A 16457-nucleotide genomic window follows, 5' to 3' on the forward strand; every position below is an offset into this window, starting at 1 on the left:
CCACACCTCTTAAAGGGGCCGCGCCCCGCGGCGGGGTGTCCTGCGGAGGGGCCCCACCAACGCGGAGAGAAAAGGACGAACAGGTATAAAATCGATCCAGTCTTTTATTTGGGGGTGTGGAGGGGGTGCGTGTGTGTGTGTGTGTCCCGCACAGCAGCACCCCCTACCCCACAGCAGTGTGACCCCATGGCCTTGTCCTAGTTTTGTGTGTGTGTGTGTGCAGGGGGGCTCCAGCGTCAAGGATGGGGTGCTGGAGAGGAGCCCCTTGCCTGGAGGTAGTACTGCCCCCCGCCTACCCTTGCTGGCTCCATCACAGTCTCCAAAGGAGATGCACAGCACTGGGGGCTGCAAGGGTAAGGGGAAGGGAGCCAAGTGGTAGTGGTGGTAGTGAAATTGGAGACTCCCAGAAAAACGGGGAGGGGGGATAGGAAAAGCCCTTGGTGCCATCACTATAGCCCTAGCAGTGGGGCAGGGGGGCTACAGACCCCCAGAGAGGGGATCGAGGTGCTTCTATGTGACAGCTGGTGACCCCCAAGTCTGGGGGAGCAAAGGGAGGGATCATTTATGGGGTGCCCACATAAAGGGGTATCCACTCTTCCCCACAACCACGCACCCCAGGAGGGAGATTCACAGCAAAATGAAAAACACAGAGCCTTGGGCCCCTCGTGCCCAAATATCACCCGGCTCCATGGAAAGGGAGGGGCTCCTGGGAGGGAAGATCTAGGTGGCTTGGTAGAGGTCCTTGCGCCTCCGCACCTCCTTGAGGACGCGGGCGCGGAAGGCGTCGGGGTCCTCTCCCCCATCCTGCCACAGTCCCAGTGCCTCCTGCAGCTCTGGCCGGTGTGTCCGCAGGAAAGGGTTGTAGGTCTGCTCTTCCCCCAGTGTGGAGGGGCACTGTGGGGGGCAGCCATTCAGCTCCCCTGACAGAGGCAGCACCCCTGGCGGGGAGCTGGAACCCCTCCAGAACACCCTTCCCTTAAGGAACCTGCCATGCAAGAGGATCTTGGGGTGCAGCATCCCTGCCAAGGGATGGGGATCCCTGTGAGGGGCTGGGGTGCTGGGTGCTGCAGCCAAGGGACCCCCATGCCTCACCGTGCTCCTCTTGTCCTGGCGCTGCTGCACTGCCCACTGCAGCTTCTGCTCCAGCGCAGAATTGTCCAGCTCCAGGAGGCTGGCGAAGGTCAGGCACTCCAGTGCATACTCGTGGCCTGTGGACCCCCGTATGCAACCCTCAGCATCATCCCCACACAGCTCCCCAGCTTGGCAATGGGGACTAGAGGGGGACACCAGTGACTCTGCCCCGCTGTTGGGTACACTCACCCGGCCACAGCAGCGTGTCCTCACCCAAGCCCACGGCCACGTCCAGTGAGGCGAGCATGGTCTCGGGGGAGCCCTCAAATGGCCTGCCTGGACCCCCACACAACTGCCTGTCATGGGGGGGCATTGGGAGATACCCCCAAGCCTTTCCCAGGGTGGGATAACCCCCAACACCCAGGTCGGGTGCACTCACCGCAGCCAGCGAGGAAGAGGAGGTCCCCGGAGAAGAGGCAGGGGGGGCTGCCAAAGGGCTCCCCATCCAGTACATACACCATGTGGCCCACAGTGTGGCCAGGTGTGGCGAGCGCCTCGAAGGTCAGGCAGCCCACACTCACCTTCTCCCTGTCTGCAAGTGGACTGTGCCGGGCACAGAGGGCACTGTCAGGGTGCTCCCTGCACCCCCAGCACCTCAAAATACCCAGCTCCCCAGGCAACCCTTCCCCACACACTGCTGTCATGAACATGCCAGGTCTCTGCCCACAATGGGGGCAACATGGTACTTGGGGATGGAGTGGTGTGTGTGCAGACAGTGGTGGTTGGGAGTGAAGCCTCCCCCACCCCCAAATTGACAGGGCTGCTAGGGGGGCTCAGGACTTACTTGGTGAGCTGTGGGATGGCATCAAGAGCGCTGCCGTACACTTTGCAGGAATTGTGCTTCTGGCAGAGTGCTGCGTTCCCCCCACTGTGGTCCCTGCAGACAGGATGGTCAGCAACCCTAAATGTGCCCCCCCCCCCCATATCCCTTCCTAAATGGGGCAGGGCCAGGGGCCATCAGATAGGGCACTCTCCCCGGCACCCACTGACTCACCCCCATGTCCCCCCTTGCCCCTTACCAGTGTTTGTGTGTGCAGAATATGGCCTCCAGCATCACCCCCTCTTCTTCAATGGCAGCCTGGGAATGGGGAGGAAACACAGAGAGATTTGGGGGGGGACACAGAACCCAAGTATCAGTATCCCCCTAAATTCAGTCCCCCCAAGGCATTGGATGAGCACTGCCACACTTCAACCTTGCCTTGGGCACTAAGGGCTGCAGATTAGGGGTAGATGTGTCCCCTTCTGCCCTCAGAGTCATCCCAGCCCCTTACCTGGAGACACCCAAAGACCACATATGGGTGGTTTTGGGGGTCTCACCTGCACAGCCAGTGGGTCAGAGGGGTCAACAACGGCTGCTCGGCTGGAGCCAGTGTCGATGACCAGGTAGCTGTAGTTGTTGGAGAGCACAGGAATGGGTAGGATTTTCACTCCTGGCAGGGACAGACAGACATCAGGGCATGACCCCCTGGGCTGAAAAGCAGAGGTCCAGGCCAGACTCCAACATCTTACATCAAATTATTAGTTAAGTATGCGTTGAGCAATTTGGCAATGGCAACCCCTCCCCACCCCAGAGTGCCAGTGTTGGGGGACACTGTGGGGCCACAGTGTGGGGGTGGCTCGCCAGGACTCACCGGGGAAGCAGCAGGGCTGGGGCACGGAATGGCCATGTGGGTACCGCTCCCGGGCCTTCTTCACCTGCCGCTGGTAGAAGAGGTAGCCCAGGCGTGTGCGGGCGTAGAGGCTGTACCTGGGGTGGGCAGAACAGCCCTCGACGTTAACCCCCAAACCCCGTAAGGAGCCCGCGCGGGGACTGGGCTGGGAGTCCCACAGGGGACACATACAGGGTCACTTTCTCATGCATGGGGGCTGGAGGTGGCATGTGTGTATCCTACGCCCCAGCTCTGCAGCGAGGGCAGGACTAGTTTCCCAGCCAGGTCCCCTTCAGCTGCTTCAGGCAGCAAGGATGGGAAGGGGGAGGGGGAAGGGGTGGCATCGCTGTGGGAGTGTCCATCTGTGCGTCCATCTGTCCAGGAGGGCTCTGCTCACCAGGAGAGGCTGGAGCCCCAGGGCAGATCGGCACTCTGGCTGCCCCTCCCCCTGCTCCGGAGTGGCCATGCCCAAGCCTGTCCTGGTCCCGGGCATGAGGGAAGAGAAATGCCCCGTGCATGTGGGGGTACAACAGACAAAGGCCGGGGGCTCGGAGGGAACTCCCCATTTATACAGCAGTGATTTGGGATGGGACGGGGAATGGTGCCATGACGGACGTGTTAAGTCCCGGGTTGCAAAGCCCATTCCCAGCCAAGGGAACCCCTGGATGGTGACATCCACCGGCAGGGACACCGGTCGGGAGTCCCCCACTTTTGTGGCGGTGGGAACCCGAAGCCGGGGAACGACGGCTTCTGCCACCACGGGGCACCGGCATGGGTCAGCGATGACAGCGGGGGGAAGGCTGGCCCCAGGGGACAGTGACAGATCCGGGGGTGACCGGCACCGCGGGGGTGCCGGTGGCTGATCCCCGACCCCGCAGCCGGGCTGACAGCTCCCGCCCTCGCTCCCCCCGACCCGGGCGGGCTGAGCACGGATGGGCGGCTGTGCCCCCACCAGCTCCAGCCCCGGCCCGGCCTCCCCGAGCCAGCGGGGCCGCAGGTCCCTCGGCGGGCGGCTCCGCACAGGCAGGGGAGGACGGGCCCTCCCTCCCGGCGGCAGCACAAAGGCGGGCGGCGGTGGCCCCCTCCCGGCGGCGGGTGCCGAGCGGCGGGCGCTCCGCTCGCTCGCTCCCTCCCTCACTCACCCCAGGCGGAACAGCAGCGGGGCGGCGAAGGCCATGAGCGCGGCGGCGGCGCGGCGGGCGCGGCGGAGGAGGCGCAGGCAGGCGGCCCCGATCCCCCGCGCCCCGGCCGCCGCCGCCGCCGCCGCCCCGCCGGGCCCCGCGGCCATGCCGCTACCGGCGTCACGCGCCCGCCGCGCCCCCTGCCGGCCCCGCCGCGGGAACCGGGACACACACGCGGGACACACCGACCGCGTCAGCGCCGACAGGAGGGGATTCCACCCCCCCTCGCCGCCACCGAAAGGGGGGTCCCCCCGCTGACGTCACGGTGTGAGGAAGGGGGACTCTGAGTGACGTCAGAGGCGGCGGGAAGGAGGTCCCGGGGCGGGGAGGGCGAGGGCCGGTGGGGCCCGTTCCGCGGAGCAACAGGCGGGGGAGCGCGGGAGCACACCCCGCTCCCGGTCACGGGGCGCAGGGCGCGGAGCCGCCGCTGGGGGGCGCGGAGGGCGGTGCCCGCCCCCGCCCCGTCCGCCCGCCCCGTCCGGCCCGTCCCGGCTCGTCCCGGCTGGTCGCGGCGCAGCCTGGCGGAGCACCGTGCAGCAGGTAGGGCAGCCAGCCCCGCCGTGCCCCGCGCCCCCCGAGCCGCGCGTGGGGCCCCTGGCGGTCCCCCCTCGTTCTTCCGACTCCCCGCCGCTCGGTTCGCTCCCACACCCCCCTGTCCCTGCGCCCTCCGGTGCCACGGCCGGTGAGGGGCTCTTCCACCGCTCTCCGGACCGTCCCGGAGGTCGGCGGGGACCGGGCGAGAGTGGGCGGGCGGTCACCAAACGGCGGGGACGCGCTGCAACCCCCCGCACCCCCGTCCCTTGGAGGTCCAGCGGCGGGGGGACCGGGGTCGGAGGGCGTTCCCGCGAGCAGGGACGGCTGAGGGACAGGACCCCCACGCGCGGCGTCACTCTGTGGCGCTGGTGCTGTTTTTCGGACCCCACGGGATCGCGTGGTGGGGAATCAGGGTGGTCCCTGGGGGGGGGCACCGACTCTTGTTCCGTGGAGGGTGTCCCCACGGACCCGGTGGGGTGTGTCGGGAGGGGAAGGCGAGGTTATGTACCTGGCAGGGTGTGGGGTGGCACCGAAAGTGGTGTGTGGGGACAGGCGCTGGGTGGTGTGGGGGTGCCTGGGCTGGGGTACAGGAGGGCACCCCTGTCCCATGCCCTACCCCTCAGGAGGGGGCTCGCAGGGGGGCAGAGACGCAGTGGCGGCAAGGCTGAGCTCCAGCAAACTTCTGTGCTGTGTGAGTGGCATGGGGCAGCGGGGATATCTGGCCTTGGGTGGGCAACACTGACCTGCTCGCGTGAGCTGAGCTGGGCTGTGCTGGGCTAGGCCAGGACAAGTTCTGGTGTGCTATGTTGGGTTGTGCTGTGCTGAGCCGTGCCACGCTGCACGCAGCAGCTGTGCTGTGTTGTGCCGTGCCAGGCTGTGCCATGCCATGCCAGGCTGTGCTGTACCAAGCCATGCCATTCTGGTGGGGGCTTCCAGGCTCTTCTAGAGTAAGGTAGTTTCTCAGGCAGGCTCAGTGTGGGGAGCCCTGGCTCCCACCCCAAACTGTGGTCCCCTCCCAAAGTGTCCCTTGTTGCCCCAGGAAACCTGTGGAGCTGGTGGTGGGAGTCTGAGCCCGGCAGGCATGCCAGGGCCAGTGGTGGAGACCTGGCCTGGTACCACCCAGAGGGCCGTGACAAGGGGTGATGGTTGCCTGTGCCCCATATCCCTGCCACATGAGCCTTATCTGTGCTGAGTCACGGTGCCAGTGCAGAGCAGCACCCTGTCCCCAGGACTGCGTGTCACAGCAGGGTCACTGAGCCGTCCCATGTGGCCATTTGGTGGCCTCTGGTGTCGGGGCCCTGATGGGCCATGAACTGAGGAGGGTTCAGAGTGCTGCCTGCTTCCCTGGGTGCAGTGGCCGCAGGGACCCGTTAGGCTGGTTCCTTCCCTGTGCCTAAGGCCACCCCAATGGGGTGGGAACAGGAGGGGCTGAGGCAATCTGGACTTCTGCCACAGGGTGCTGGCCATGGGCACAGGGTAGGACCCCTCCAGTGACCACCTGTTGGCTGAATATACCCCACTTTCCCCAGACACCTGGGTTCCCTTCTGGGGATTCTGGTCCCCCTATAACTGAGTGCCAGTCATGGGGGCTTTCCTGGGGCCAAACTCCTATTTTGGGCCGTTCCCTGGCCCCAGAGGTGAGGTGGTGCCATGGGACACCGTGTGCTTTTTTAAGAAACTACAGGGAAGTGGAGAAGTGAACTTCCTGTTTGGGTGGTCACTGCCACGTGGGTTATTTATTTTCAGCGCTGTTGTCGTCATGATGGTGAAGGGTGGTGCGACCATGGCAGTTCTGCCAGGGCCGGGACAGACGGCTGGCAGGGGGGATGGAGGGACAGACACTGAACTACTCACTACTCCCCCTGGCCTGGCATGGCTGGCATGGGTGTGCTCCCCCCCCACCCCCGGCACTGCTCCCTGTCCAGCCCGGCTGTGGGAAACACTGGCGTCACACAGGAGGAAGTGCCTGATCCCCTCCCAGACTTGTCCTGGTTGGGAACAGATCCTGGTTCCTTCCTCGGGATGGTCCCAAGATCACGTCACTGTTGCAGGCAGGAGGGATGTGGCGAGTTCTGGCACTTGCCTGGGGTCTGGGGTGCCAGCACTCTGGGGGTCGCAGGTGGGTAAAGGCCTGGCACTGTCTTCTGGCAGCGCTGTTGTTTTCCTGGCCTTGAAGATCCTGCTTTCCTTCTCCTCCTCCTGCTGGGGCCAAGCCCAGCAGCTGGCCCTGAGCCCAGACTGCCTGCTCACAGCTGCCGGGGGCTCTGTGAGGGGGCCTGGTGCAGCCGGATAAGGGAGCTAAGTCCTGGTGGGATCACAACTCCCCTTGCCGAGGAAGAGTCCATCTCCTGCAGAGGTGATGCTTATGTCACTTGTCCTTATACTTGTCACTTGTCCCCTCCCTGAGGGGACTCAGGAGTTCTGGAGCCTCCGTGTGACCCACTGGGCTGTTGGGTGGGGGACAGCCCTGAAATGGGGGGGCAGTGGAGGTCTGTGTGGCTGTGATGAAGATCAGGCCCTGTGTTTCCATCTCAGGCAGTGGATAGAGTGAAGTTGTTTGTCCCCAGGCTGGTATTACTAGGAGCCACACACTGGCATGTGGGGGGGGCTGTTTCCTGCCCCCCAGCAGTGGCAGGGTGGGCTTCAAAAGCCGGAGAAGTAAAATCCCTTTTAGAAAGGTCACGTCCCTGACACAGCTTGAGTCAGCGCGTGGCCTGTGCCCTGCCCGTGGCTGACAGTGACGCAGGCACCGGGGACTCAGGGCTCAGGAATGTGAGTGGCCCCAGCCAAGGGGCAGCGGGGACATCCCTCACCTCTCATTGACCCACTGGCATCGAGGCCAACTTGTTGTCATTAATTAGGAGCCACTATTAAAGTGGGAGGGGGAGGTTTTGTGGCTGCACGGTCCCCTGTGTCCCTGCACCTGTGGTTCCACTCACCAGGAGCACATCCTGCCTGGAGAGGGGGACCTGTGCTGACACCTCCCATCTTCTCTCCCCTCCAGGTGCCTGTGGGAGACGCAGGGAGCCGGCATGTCCCAGCCCAGTGCACCCCCGCCTTACGATGACAAGAACCCCCTCTACCCCCCACCCCCAGGGGGGTACCCTCAGCCCCATCACTACCCTGGGGGCTACCCACAGCCAGGGGGATATCCCCCAGCGGCAGGGTATGGGCAGCCAGGGGGGTACCCAGCAGCAGGGGCATACTCTCATCCAGGGATGTCCATGCCCACCATGCCTATTCGCTTTGGTAAGTAGCAGCACCTTGTTTTTTTTGGGGGGGGAGGGCAATAGAAACAGGAGTGCTGTGAGGGGCTGCGCAGCTGAACCTGGTGCTGAGGAGTGTCCACCACCACAGGTGACGATGGCATCGGGGATGGCTCCCCCTTCCAATCAGTCGATTGGGACGACAGGAAAGTCCGGCACACCTTCATCCGCAAGGTGAGCCCAGAGGGGCTGGGGGCACCTGTCAGCATGGGGCAGCACCTGTCGGGGCAGGGGTCCAGATGCTGATCCCTCTGTCTCTTGCAGGTCTATGCCATCATCTCCCTGCAGCTGTTGGTGACAGTAGGGATCATCTCTGTGTTCACCTTTGTGTGAGTGGAGGGTTCCTCCTTAGCCTTGTCCTGGAAAGAGGGGAGCCCAACCCTGTGTCCCCTGGGGGTGTTCCAAGGGGACAGTAGTTGCTGTATTCCCTCCCTCATGCTTGTCCCTCCTGTCCCACAGCCACCCTGTCCGCTCCTTTGTCCAGACGAATGTTGCCATCTACTACGCCTCATAGTGAGTAAGGGGTCTTGCTGGCTTGTGCTCCCCCAGCTCGTGCCCCTCACATTTGCAGCCTCCCAGCCTGGGGGCTGATCCTGGTGGGAGATTGCAGGGTTGACACCTGCTCTCTTTCTTTGAAGTGCCGTGTTCCTGGTGACCTACCTGGTGCTGGTTTGCTGCCAGGGTCCTCGGTGAGTCTCTGGGACCCACAGGGTGCAGTGTATGGGTATGGCAGGGGTGTCTCTAGAGCATTAAGATTGGGGTTCTTGCTTGGGGCTGCCCCTTGGGGACTGGGGACCAGGGGAACATGATGTAGCCCCTATCACCAGCTCCCCTCTCTCCTCATTTTCTCCTCAGGAGACGCTTTCCATGGAATATCATCCTGCTGAGCATCTTTGTGAGTGGGCTGGGACTGGTGGAGGGTCCTGGTGGTGCCCCCATGGCACAGCAGTTCCCTGGGCAGGCTGGGAGGGATAGGTGGATGTGTGGGCATGTGAGGGCAGCCAGGAACTGCTGACCCCATGGTGCCACCCAGCCTGCTGAGCCCACCCTTCTCCTCCACAGACGCTGGCCATGGGGCTGATGACAGGGACCATTGCCAGGTATGGCCTGGGGACACTGTGGTGACAGGAGCTGGTGTCCCTCCTGTCCTTCCCAATGCAGCTGGCTCAAGTGAGAAGCTGTCAGGAGCCAAGGGACACTTCAGTCGCTTGGGCTCAGGGACAGGGGGGTTCTTGTCCAGGATCGGGGCTGTGTGGGGGGTCACCAACACCCTGCTGGGCAGGGGGATGCTGAAGCATGAGGTGACTGTGGTGTCTCCTCCATCCACAGCATGTACAAGACCAATGCTGTCCTGATTGCCATGCTCATCACTGCCATTGTGGCCATCATTGTCACCATCTTCTGCTTCCAGACCAAGGCAAGGAGAGATGCCCTGCTCTGCCCTGCCCTGGGGAGGGAGCCTGTCAGTGGGGACACTCTGGGCTCTCCTGTTACATTATGTGTGTGTGTCCCCCCATCAGGTTGATTTTACATCGTGTTCGGGGCTGTTCTGTGTGCTGGGCATCGTGGTCATGGTGACCGGGATCATCACTGCCATCGTCCTCTCCTTCAAATATGTGAGTGGAGGGGACAGAGGGGCTGTGGGGTGCCATGGGTGTTCCTGGTCAGGTGCCCCCAGGGCTGGTACAGGCATGGGGTTTGGGTGGTCCCCCTTTGCTGGGAAGCAGGGTGTGGTGCCGGCCGCAAAAGGCAGCTTGCCCGCAGGGAGAGGGTGCGTCGGCAGCAGCAGCAGCATCTTGGGAGCTGGGTGCGGGCAGGACCTGCCCTGCCTTGCCTGCTGCCTGCCAGCACCCCGGCTCACCCTGCCTTTGTCCCCTTCCTGTGCAGGTGCCCTGGCTCCACATGCTGTATGCGGCCATCGGGGCCATTGCGTTCACACTGGTGAGTTCATGGCTGGGGTGGGCAGAGGGTGTCGGGCAGGGACTGGGAGGGAGGAATCCCCCCTTTGTCCCTGCCTGACACCCTCTGCCCCCCCAGTTCCTCGCCTATGACACCCAACTCGTGCTGGGGAACAGGAAGAACACACTGAGCCCTGAGGAGTACATCTATGGTGCCCTCACCATCTACACCGACATCATCTACATCTTCACCTTCCTCCTGCAGATAGTGGGCCGGGATTAGCCCTGGCACCCATCCTGTCCTCCCCGGTTACCCCTCACCCCCTCCTGTGGTCTCTGTACAGGATAGTCCACTTACCGTGACTCCTAACGCTTTGGCATTCCTACCTGTAGGCTGCTAAGGAAAGGGCTTCCCTTGATCATCCCCCAACAAGCCTCCAAGGGCAGTGCGGGGGACTGGCTGCCAGTGTTTAGGCAGTGCCCGGCCTTGGCACCGCTTACCAAGGCTGTGCTGATGGCGTTGGGTTGGCAGTGGGATGCCAGAGCCCTGCCTGGGCACTGGGAGCTGGCAGCGGCTGCTGGGATCGTGTTGGGATTTTTTGGCAGAGTCTGGTTGGCGTCATTCACTCAGTGCCTTAAATGCGGCTCTGGCCGTGCCCCCCTCTCCCTGAGCTGCGGCTGTGCCCGGCGCGGGCGGGGGGCAGCTGGGACCCCCGTGGCAGAACTCATATTGCAGAGGCCCTGCAGCCACGGATGTGAGCAAAGTTGCACTTGCTAAATAAAAACACTTCAGTTTTCCAGATGGTGCCGATGTTGTTGGTGCGGCAACTCCCCCCAAGAAAGCCTGTGGGCAGCCTCTGCGGGGGCTGCGGCCTGGTGCAGCACAAACACTGCTTTGGAATGGGAAAAACAAAGGGGTGGAAAAACCAAGGTCAAACTGCTCCAGTCCTGGCCTGCCTTGCCTGCCTGTAGGGGGTACTGCCTTGTGGGCAGAACCCTGGGGCTGAACGGTGAGGGAGCAACCACAGATGCACTGAGCTCTTCCACTTTATTTGTCCCAATCCAGCTCCACGACCACGCTGTGGACTGGACAGGAAGCACAGGTGCCAGTGTCAAGTGTCCCATGGGGCTGGTGTCCCTTGGCCAGTCCCTTCAAGGTGCCACAGTGCCAGCCTGGGGATGTGGGGAAGCCAGGCTATGCCCCCCTGGCCACCCTCTTGTATCGCTCTGTCTCATACTCGCCCTGGTTGGCTTGCATCATTTTTTGGCGGATTTTGAGCTGCTCCAGACGGTTTTTGTCCACCTGCCGTTTGGCCAGGAGGAAGAGGATTATTCCAGAAGGCAATCCGATGGCCCTGCAGGACAGCCAGTGGTCAGGAGATGGAGAGAGCTGGCAGGGAAACAAGGGTGCTGTGCCACTCAGGAGCTGCACCGACTGTCCCTGCTCAGCACTACAACGCCGCAAGGCCCCCATTCCACTCCAGCCCTGTAGGTCAGTGCAGCCTCCCGGGCCAGCACTCTCCCACTGCCCGAGCCACTCACCAGGCCACTCCCACCGGTTTCATCGGATTCTTGCCCCTCTTGCGGGTGGGGATGTACTCCACCCCTTCAGGGAGCCCTCCGCTGCCCGGCTGTGGCCCGGCCCGTTGTCCCGCGGGCCGGTGGCAGCTCTGCCCGAGAAGCCAAGTGCCCGGGGGCCCGGCCGCCCCCAGGGCCTGGCGGAACCCAGGGGAGGTCCTGCTGCCACCAGCAGCCCTGCGGAAAGAGGCATTAGGGAGGGACAGCGTGTGGGAGGCCCAGCCTGGGCTGCCTGAGGCTCCTGCTCTTGCTCTTATCCCCACCCATCCCCGTCCCTGCTCCCCTGCCCCTGCCCTTATCCTTATCCTTGCCCATCCCCATCGCCATCCCTACCCTCATCCCCCTGCCCTGCCCCTGCCCCGCCGCCAGGGGACGCTCGAAGGCGGTGCCTGAGCGGTGGGGGTGTGGCCAAACGTAGGGGGCGTGACTAATCACACCGGGGGCGTGGTTCTAAGCTCCGTCCTCAGCCGGGCGGGGCCGGGGGCCGTCTCGGGGAGCCGTGCGGCGGAGCCTGCGGGCTGTGCGGTGGGGGATGTGGCGGGACAGTCCCGACCTCCTCGCCCTGGCCGCCCCCTCTGCCCGCCCTCCCTCCCGCCAGCCGTTACCGCGCACTCCGCCTCGCGCCGCCGCCATGTTGTGGGTGTGCGGCGGCCGCGCTGCATGCCGGGAGGTGCAGTCCCACCGCGCGGGCGTCGCTGCACGGTTCGGGCGCAGAAAACTACTTCTCCCAGAGCGCAACGCGCGGGGCGGGGCCGCCCCGCCCCGCTGGCGGAAAGGGCGGGGACCGCGTGCGGGAGCGGGCCGTGGTTGGCCGGGGCGGGGGCGGCGGGCGGGGATTGGCCGGGGCGGGGCGCGCGGCGGAAGCGGCGGCGGCGGCGGGCGGGTCGGCATGGAGCCCGCGGAGGGCCCAGGCGCGCTGGGCCTGCACGGCGACGAGGAGATCATCGAGGTGGTGGAGCTGGGCCCGCCCGGGCCGGGTGAGACGGGGCGCCCCGCGCCGCGCATCGGGCAGGGCCTGCGGGGGCTCCGGCCTCTCCCACCGGAGCACCGGGCGCGCTGCGGCCCCGCCCCAGTGCCAGACCCGGCCGGTGCACCCCCCCCGGCCCGCGGCCTCTCCCCTTGTCGCGCCCCGTTCCCCGCCGCTCCCCTGCGCCGGGTCTCCTGGCCGCGGCGGCGTCGCGCATCCCCCGCTGCCCTGTCCCCCGGGGTTCCCCCCGCTCCCGCCGTGCCCGCAGCCGCCCCGGGGGGGCCGAGCCCGGCGGGCCGAGAGCCGCGCCCTGACCTTCGCCCTCCGCAGATGACCTGGCCGAGGAGATGGAGGACGTGGACTTTGAGGACGAGGGGGCAGACGAGCCCGATGCCGAGACTTGGGATTCGGAGGATGACGAGGGGGTGGAGGATGGCATGGAGGCGCAGGATGACAGCGAGGTCACGTTCTCCCTCCACTCGGGTGAGTGCTGTGGGCCCCTCGGGACCTGCTCCCACCTTGGCTTTCCCCAGAGCCCTGGGGTGCAGAGGGCCTTGCCAGGCTACAGTCTCCCAGACTTCCTGGGACAGCCATCAGGACTCGGAGCTGCCTTGGGCTTGTTCTCTGGCAGAGCAGCTCTTCAGGCCTCCCACCATGGCAGCTGGCCCTGAGCTCAGCAGACAGCTCGTGCCGCTCCTCCCCTGTGTAAAGAATCGATTCCCACTGGGCTGGGCTGGGAGTTCAGCTCGCTGACAGGGGGTTTGAATCCCCTGGGAGCGTCAGGTGAGGTGGGATTGGCCCTTGAGCAATGTTGCCTGTCTTTACTCTCCTGTGAAGCTTCTGTTTTCTGCGTGAGCCTTGACCCCAAGACCAACACGCTGGCAGTGACCGGTGGGGAGGACGACAAGGCCTTCGTGTGGCGCGTGAGCGATGGGGAGCTGCTGTTCGAGTGCTCAGGTGAGCCCGAGGCTGTGCCAGTGAGAGCTGTGTCCTCTCCCGGCCTGTCTGGGAGCTGTGTTGGGGATGTGGTCCTGACCCCCTTTCATGGCTTGCCCTGAGCAGTCTCTGTCCCCTGACGTTCCTAGGACACAAGGATTCGGTCACCTGTGCTGGCTTCAGTCACGACTCTGTGTTTGTGGCCACGGGTGACATGTCTGGGCTTATCAAAGTGTGGCGGGTGGATGCCAAGGAGGAAGTGTGGTCCTTCGAGGTGGGGGACCTGGAGGTGAGTGGTGGAAGCCCTGGTGCCATGGGGAGCTCCCGGGCCAGCGAGGGGGGGACACCACCTGTGACGCTGCCTGTCCCTCTCTCTGCCCAGTGGATGGAGTGGCACCCTCAAGCCCATGTCCTTCTGGCGGGCACGGCTGATGGCAACACCTGGATGTGGAAGATTCCCAGTGGGGACTGCAAAACCTTCCAGGGCCCTGCGTGCCCAGCCACATGTGGCAGGATCCTGCCTGATGGTGAGGCATGAGGGCTCTCTGGAGTGGGGAATGTCACCAGCTCTGTAACAGATCCCACTATCACCATCTACTCTCCTGCTTCTGCCAGTCTGTGCTGAGTGGGAAGTGGGGGGACTAGGAGGGCTGTGTCCCCATGTGCTGTCTCTGTCTCACCCAGGGAAGCGGGCGGTGGTGGGGTATGAGGACGGGACCATGCGCATCTGGGACCTGAAGCAGGGAACCTCGCTGCATGTCCTTAAAGGTAGGGAAAGGAATATCACCTGGGGTGCTTCCTGCCTGGGGAGTGGCCCCTTCCAGCGGGCTCTGACCTCTGCATGGGTGGAGAGGTGGTGTCCTTCAAAGCCACCGGTGGCTGCTCCTTGCTGCTGGCAGGGGCTGCAGGAGGGTGGGTTTGGAGGCCCGCTGGGTCTCTGTGGGGATGACAAACAGAGCTCATGCCTGCTGCTCACCCGCCAGGCCAGGATGGCCACCAGGACCCCTTGACGTGTGTGGCCAGCAACCAGGATGGCAGTTTGATCATGACGGGCTCTGTGGACTGTCACGCCAAGCTGATCAACTCTGCCACAGGCAAGGTGGGTCCGTGTGGGCAGGGCAGAGCCAGGAGCGCTGGGCACCCCCCGAGCCCCCTGGGCTGGGCCGGGCTGGTGCACAGCCATCGGCAGCCGGCAGGAGGCGTCCTGGCGCTGTGGGTGGAGCCGCGGCTGGGTGGTCCCTCCGGGCTCCTGGAAGGAAGGAGCTGAGGATTTGGGGCTGGGCGTTGGTCTGCTGGGGATGCAGGCTTGGTCCCGAGTAAGGAGCGGGAACTCTGTGCATCTGTGTCTTCTTCCCTTCCCCTTGGGGACTAGTCAGCTTCCCTCCACACAGGTGGTGTGCGTGTTCAAGGTGGAGACTGTGGCCCCCAAGGCACCCATCGGTGAGGGCGAGGAGGCAGAGTCCAACTCGGTGGAGTCGCTGGGCTTCTGTAATGTGTGAGTGTGGGGACAGCCCCTCTTCAGTGCTAGATCTTACAGGGGTTGTTACAGACAGATCCGTTTGCATCCATTGTGCTTGTTCTGCTGCATTTCTCTTGCCTCTGTCCTCCCTGGCTGAATGTGGAGATCCTGGATCACTTAGGTGTGAGGACAAGGGACAGCAGCTGCTCAGTCCTCCTGGCAACCGTTGGGTTTCTGGGCTAGCCTGATGGACCACTGTGGGGCTGGGATACCCTCCAGACATGAATGTTTTCATGCCTGGACATTTTCTTCCTCATTAACCTCAGGCTGGTTGCTGACTCTTGCTGTCCCTTTGGGTTTCCTGATTGGGGTGTTTCAAGGCCATTGGGTTGGCCCTCATATTCTCAACACACTGCAGCCCTCAGCCCAGGGTTTGCCTTACCTGGATCCTTCACACACTTCCATCCCTGCTTCCCCTACTCCCATGTAATGCCTGTTCCCCTCTCCACAGGATGCCACTGGCTGCTGTGGGCTACCTGGATGGCACACTGGCTATTTATGACCTCTCCACACAGAGCCTGAGGCATAAGTGCCAACATGAGGTAAGGCCCTACCCCCTCTCCCTAGACCTAGGAGGTGGGCTTTGGGCCTGTTGGAGATCTTTTTCAGAGCCCAGGGGCCAGTTCCTGATTTGTGCTTCTCCCTCAGCCCTGGGCTTCCCCAAAGGCAGCCACAGTCCCTGCACAGAGAATGTGGTTGGCCCTGGGGGCTGGCTCTCCTGTCTGTGTGGGTAGCAGACAACAGGGGAGGGGGGAGGGGATACAGGGGGGGAGACTTGGTGGAGGTCCCCACTGTGTCCCCCCTGCCCCAGTCCGGGATCGTGCAGCTGCTGTGGGAGGAGAGCTCGGCCGTGGTTTACACCTGCAGCCTGGACGGGGCCGTGCGGCTCTGGGACGCCCGCTCGGGGAAGATGATCAGCGAGTACCGAGGGCACTCCGCCGAAATCCTCGACTTTGCTGTCAACAAGTGAGCAGGGAATCCCTAGACCCCTTCTCTTGCAGGGTGGAGGGACCAGGGGTGGCAGGGGCCTCCAGCCTCAGGAGCTCACTTCACAAACTCTCTCTCCTTTGGTTGCCCTTGGGGTCTGGTCCCAAGGTGCAGACAGACACAGGTCCATGCTGAGCCTTGAGGGTCTCAAGAGGAAGTGTGGCAGTTTAGAGCTGGGCCAGGGGTGTTGGTTAGGGATACCAGAGGCCCCCAGGCCCGTATCTGAGCCCTGTCTCCCCGCAGGGATGCCTCCATTGTGGTGACCACCTCTGGCGACCACCAAGCCAAAGTGTTCTGCGTCCAGCGCCCTGATCGCTAGAACTGTGCCAAGGGATGGAGTCCCGGCACTGCACGGCGGCTCGTGTACAGAGGGATGAGGGGAGATGGTGTCACCCCCCTTCTCCAGTGTGTGCTTTGTAATTTTCCAGCCTGCCCTGCTTTGCCCTCCCTATCTAGGGGCCAAGCCTGGGGTTTTGTATGAAGATGACTTTAATAATATAAATTATTTCACTTAACTGGATGCCATCTACTCTGCTTGTTGGGGGGAAGAGGACCTGGGGAGCTGTGCTCCCTCCTCAGGGATCTCCGTGGCATCCAATCATGGCCTGAGGATCAAAGGCAGAGACCCCCATCCTAGCTCTCGCTGATAGGGGGAAGGAGGGGGCCACGGTAGGAGGGAAGGGTGCAGATTGCTATTTGAGAGTAGGAGAATCATGCACTCTGCAGTTCAGGAGTTCCCTAACAGAACAGGCTATTCCCAGACCTGGGCACAGCACCCCCAAGTTCACCAGAAATCATTTGTTCCACAATA

General features: G+C 63.7%; 3 protein-coding genes across 3 annotated transcripts; 2 read left to right on the forward strand and 1 right to left on the reverse strand.

Annotated features, from left to right (window-relative positions):
• Positions 1 to 86: 86 nt before the first annotated feature.
• LOC126652512 (probable hydrolase PNKD) lies at positions 87 to 4068 on the reverse strand. The gene is made up of 9 exons (XM_050339273.1): positions 3923 to 4068; positions 2763 to 2878; positions 2449 to 2561; positions 2151 to 2209; positions 1916 to 2008; positions 1511 to 1674; positions 1321 to 1407; positions 1093 to 1208; positions 87 to 894 (listed from the first exon to the last, which is right to left on the reverse strand). Exons 1-9 carry the CDS (start codon positions 4066 to 4068, stop codon positions 721 to 723), a joined length of 1068 nt encoding a protein of 355 aa, XP_050195230.1. The 3' UTR covers positions 87 to 720.
• A 279-nt stretch (positions 4069 to 4347) lies between these two features.
• On the forward strand, positions 4348 to 10459 carry TMBIM1 (transmembrane BAX inhibitor motif containing 1). The gene is made up of 12 exons (XM_050339274.1): positions 4348 to 4501; positions 7500 to 7744; positions 7853 to 7935; positions 8026 to 8090; positions 8221 to 8274; positions 8400 to 8450; positions 8617 to 8656; positions 8824 to 8861; positions 9091 to 9178; positions 9282 to 9377; positions 9649 to 9702; positions 9799 to 10459. The coding sequence occupies exons 2-12, from the start codon at positions 7528 to 7530 to the stop codon at positions 9940 to 9942; spliced, it is 930 nt and encodes a 309-aa protein (XP_050195231.1). The 5' UTR covers positions 4348 to 4501; positions 7500 to 7527; the 3' UTR covers positions 9943 to 10459.
• A 1607-nt stretch (positions 10460 to 12066) lies between these two features.
• Positions 12067 to 16161, forward strand: AAMP (angio associated migratory cell protein). The gene is made up of 11 exons (XM_050339269.1): positions 12067 to 12214; positions 12535 to 12687; positions 13042 to 13161; positions 13290 to 13429; positions 13523 to 13667; positions 13825 to 13908; positions 14124 to 14239; positions 14532 to 14635; positions 15111 to 15201; positions 15471 to 15625; positions 15890 to 16161. Exons 1-11 carry the CDS (start codon positions 12127 to 12129, stop codon positions 15963 to 15965), a joined length of 1272 nt encoding a protein of 423 aa, XP_050195226.1. The 5' UTR covers positions 12067 to 12126; the 3' UTR covers positions 15966 to 16161.
• The last annotated feature ends 296 nt before the right edge of the window (positions 16162 to 16457 follow it).

The sequence above is a fragment of the Myiozetetes cayanensis genome, unplaced genomic scaffold (assembly GCF_022539395.1).
Source record: "Myiozetetes cayanensis isolate MyiCay16 unplaced genomic scaffold, myiCay2020 scf9, whole genome shotgun sequence".
Lineage (NCBI taxonomy): Eukaryota > Metazoa > Chordata > Aves > Passeriformes > Tyrannidae > Myiozetetes > Myiozetetes cayanensis.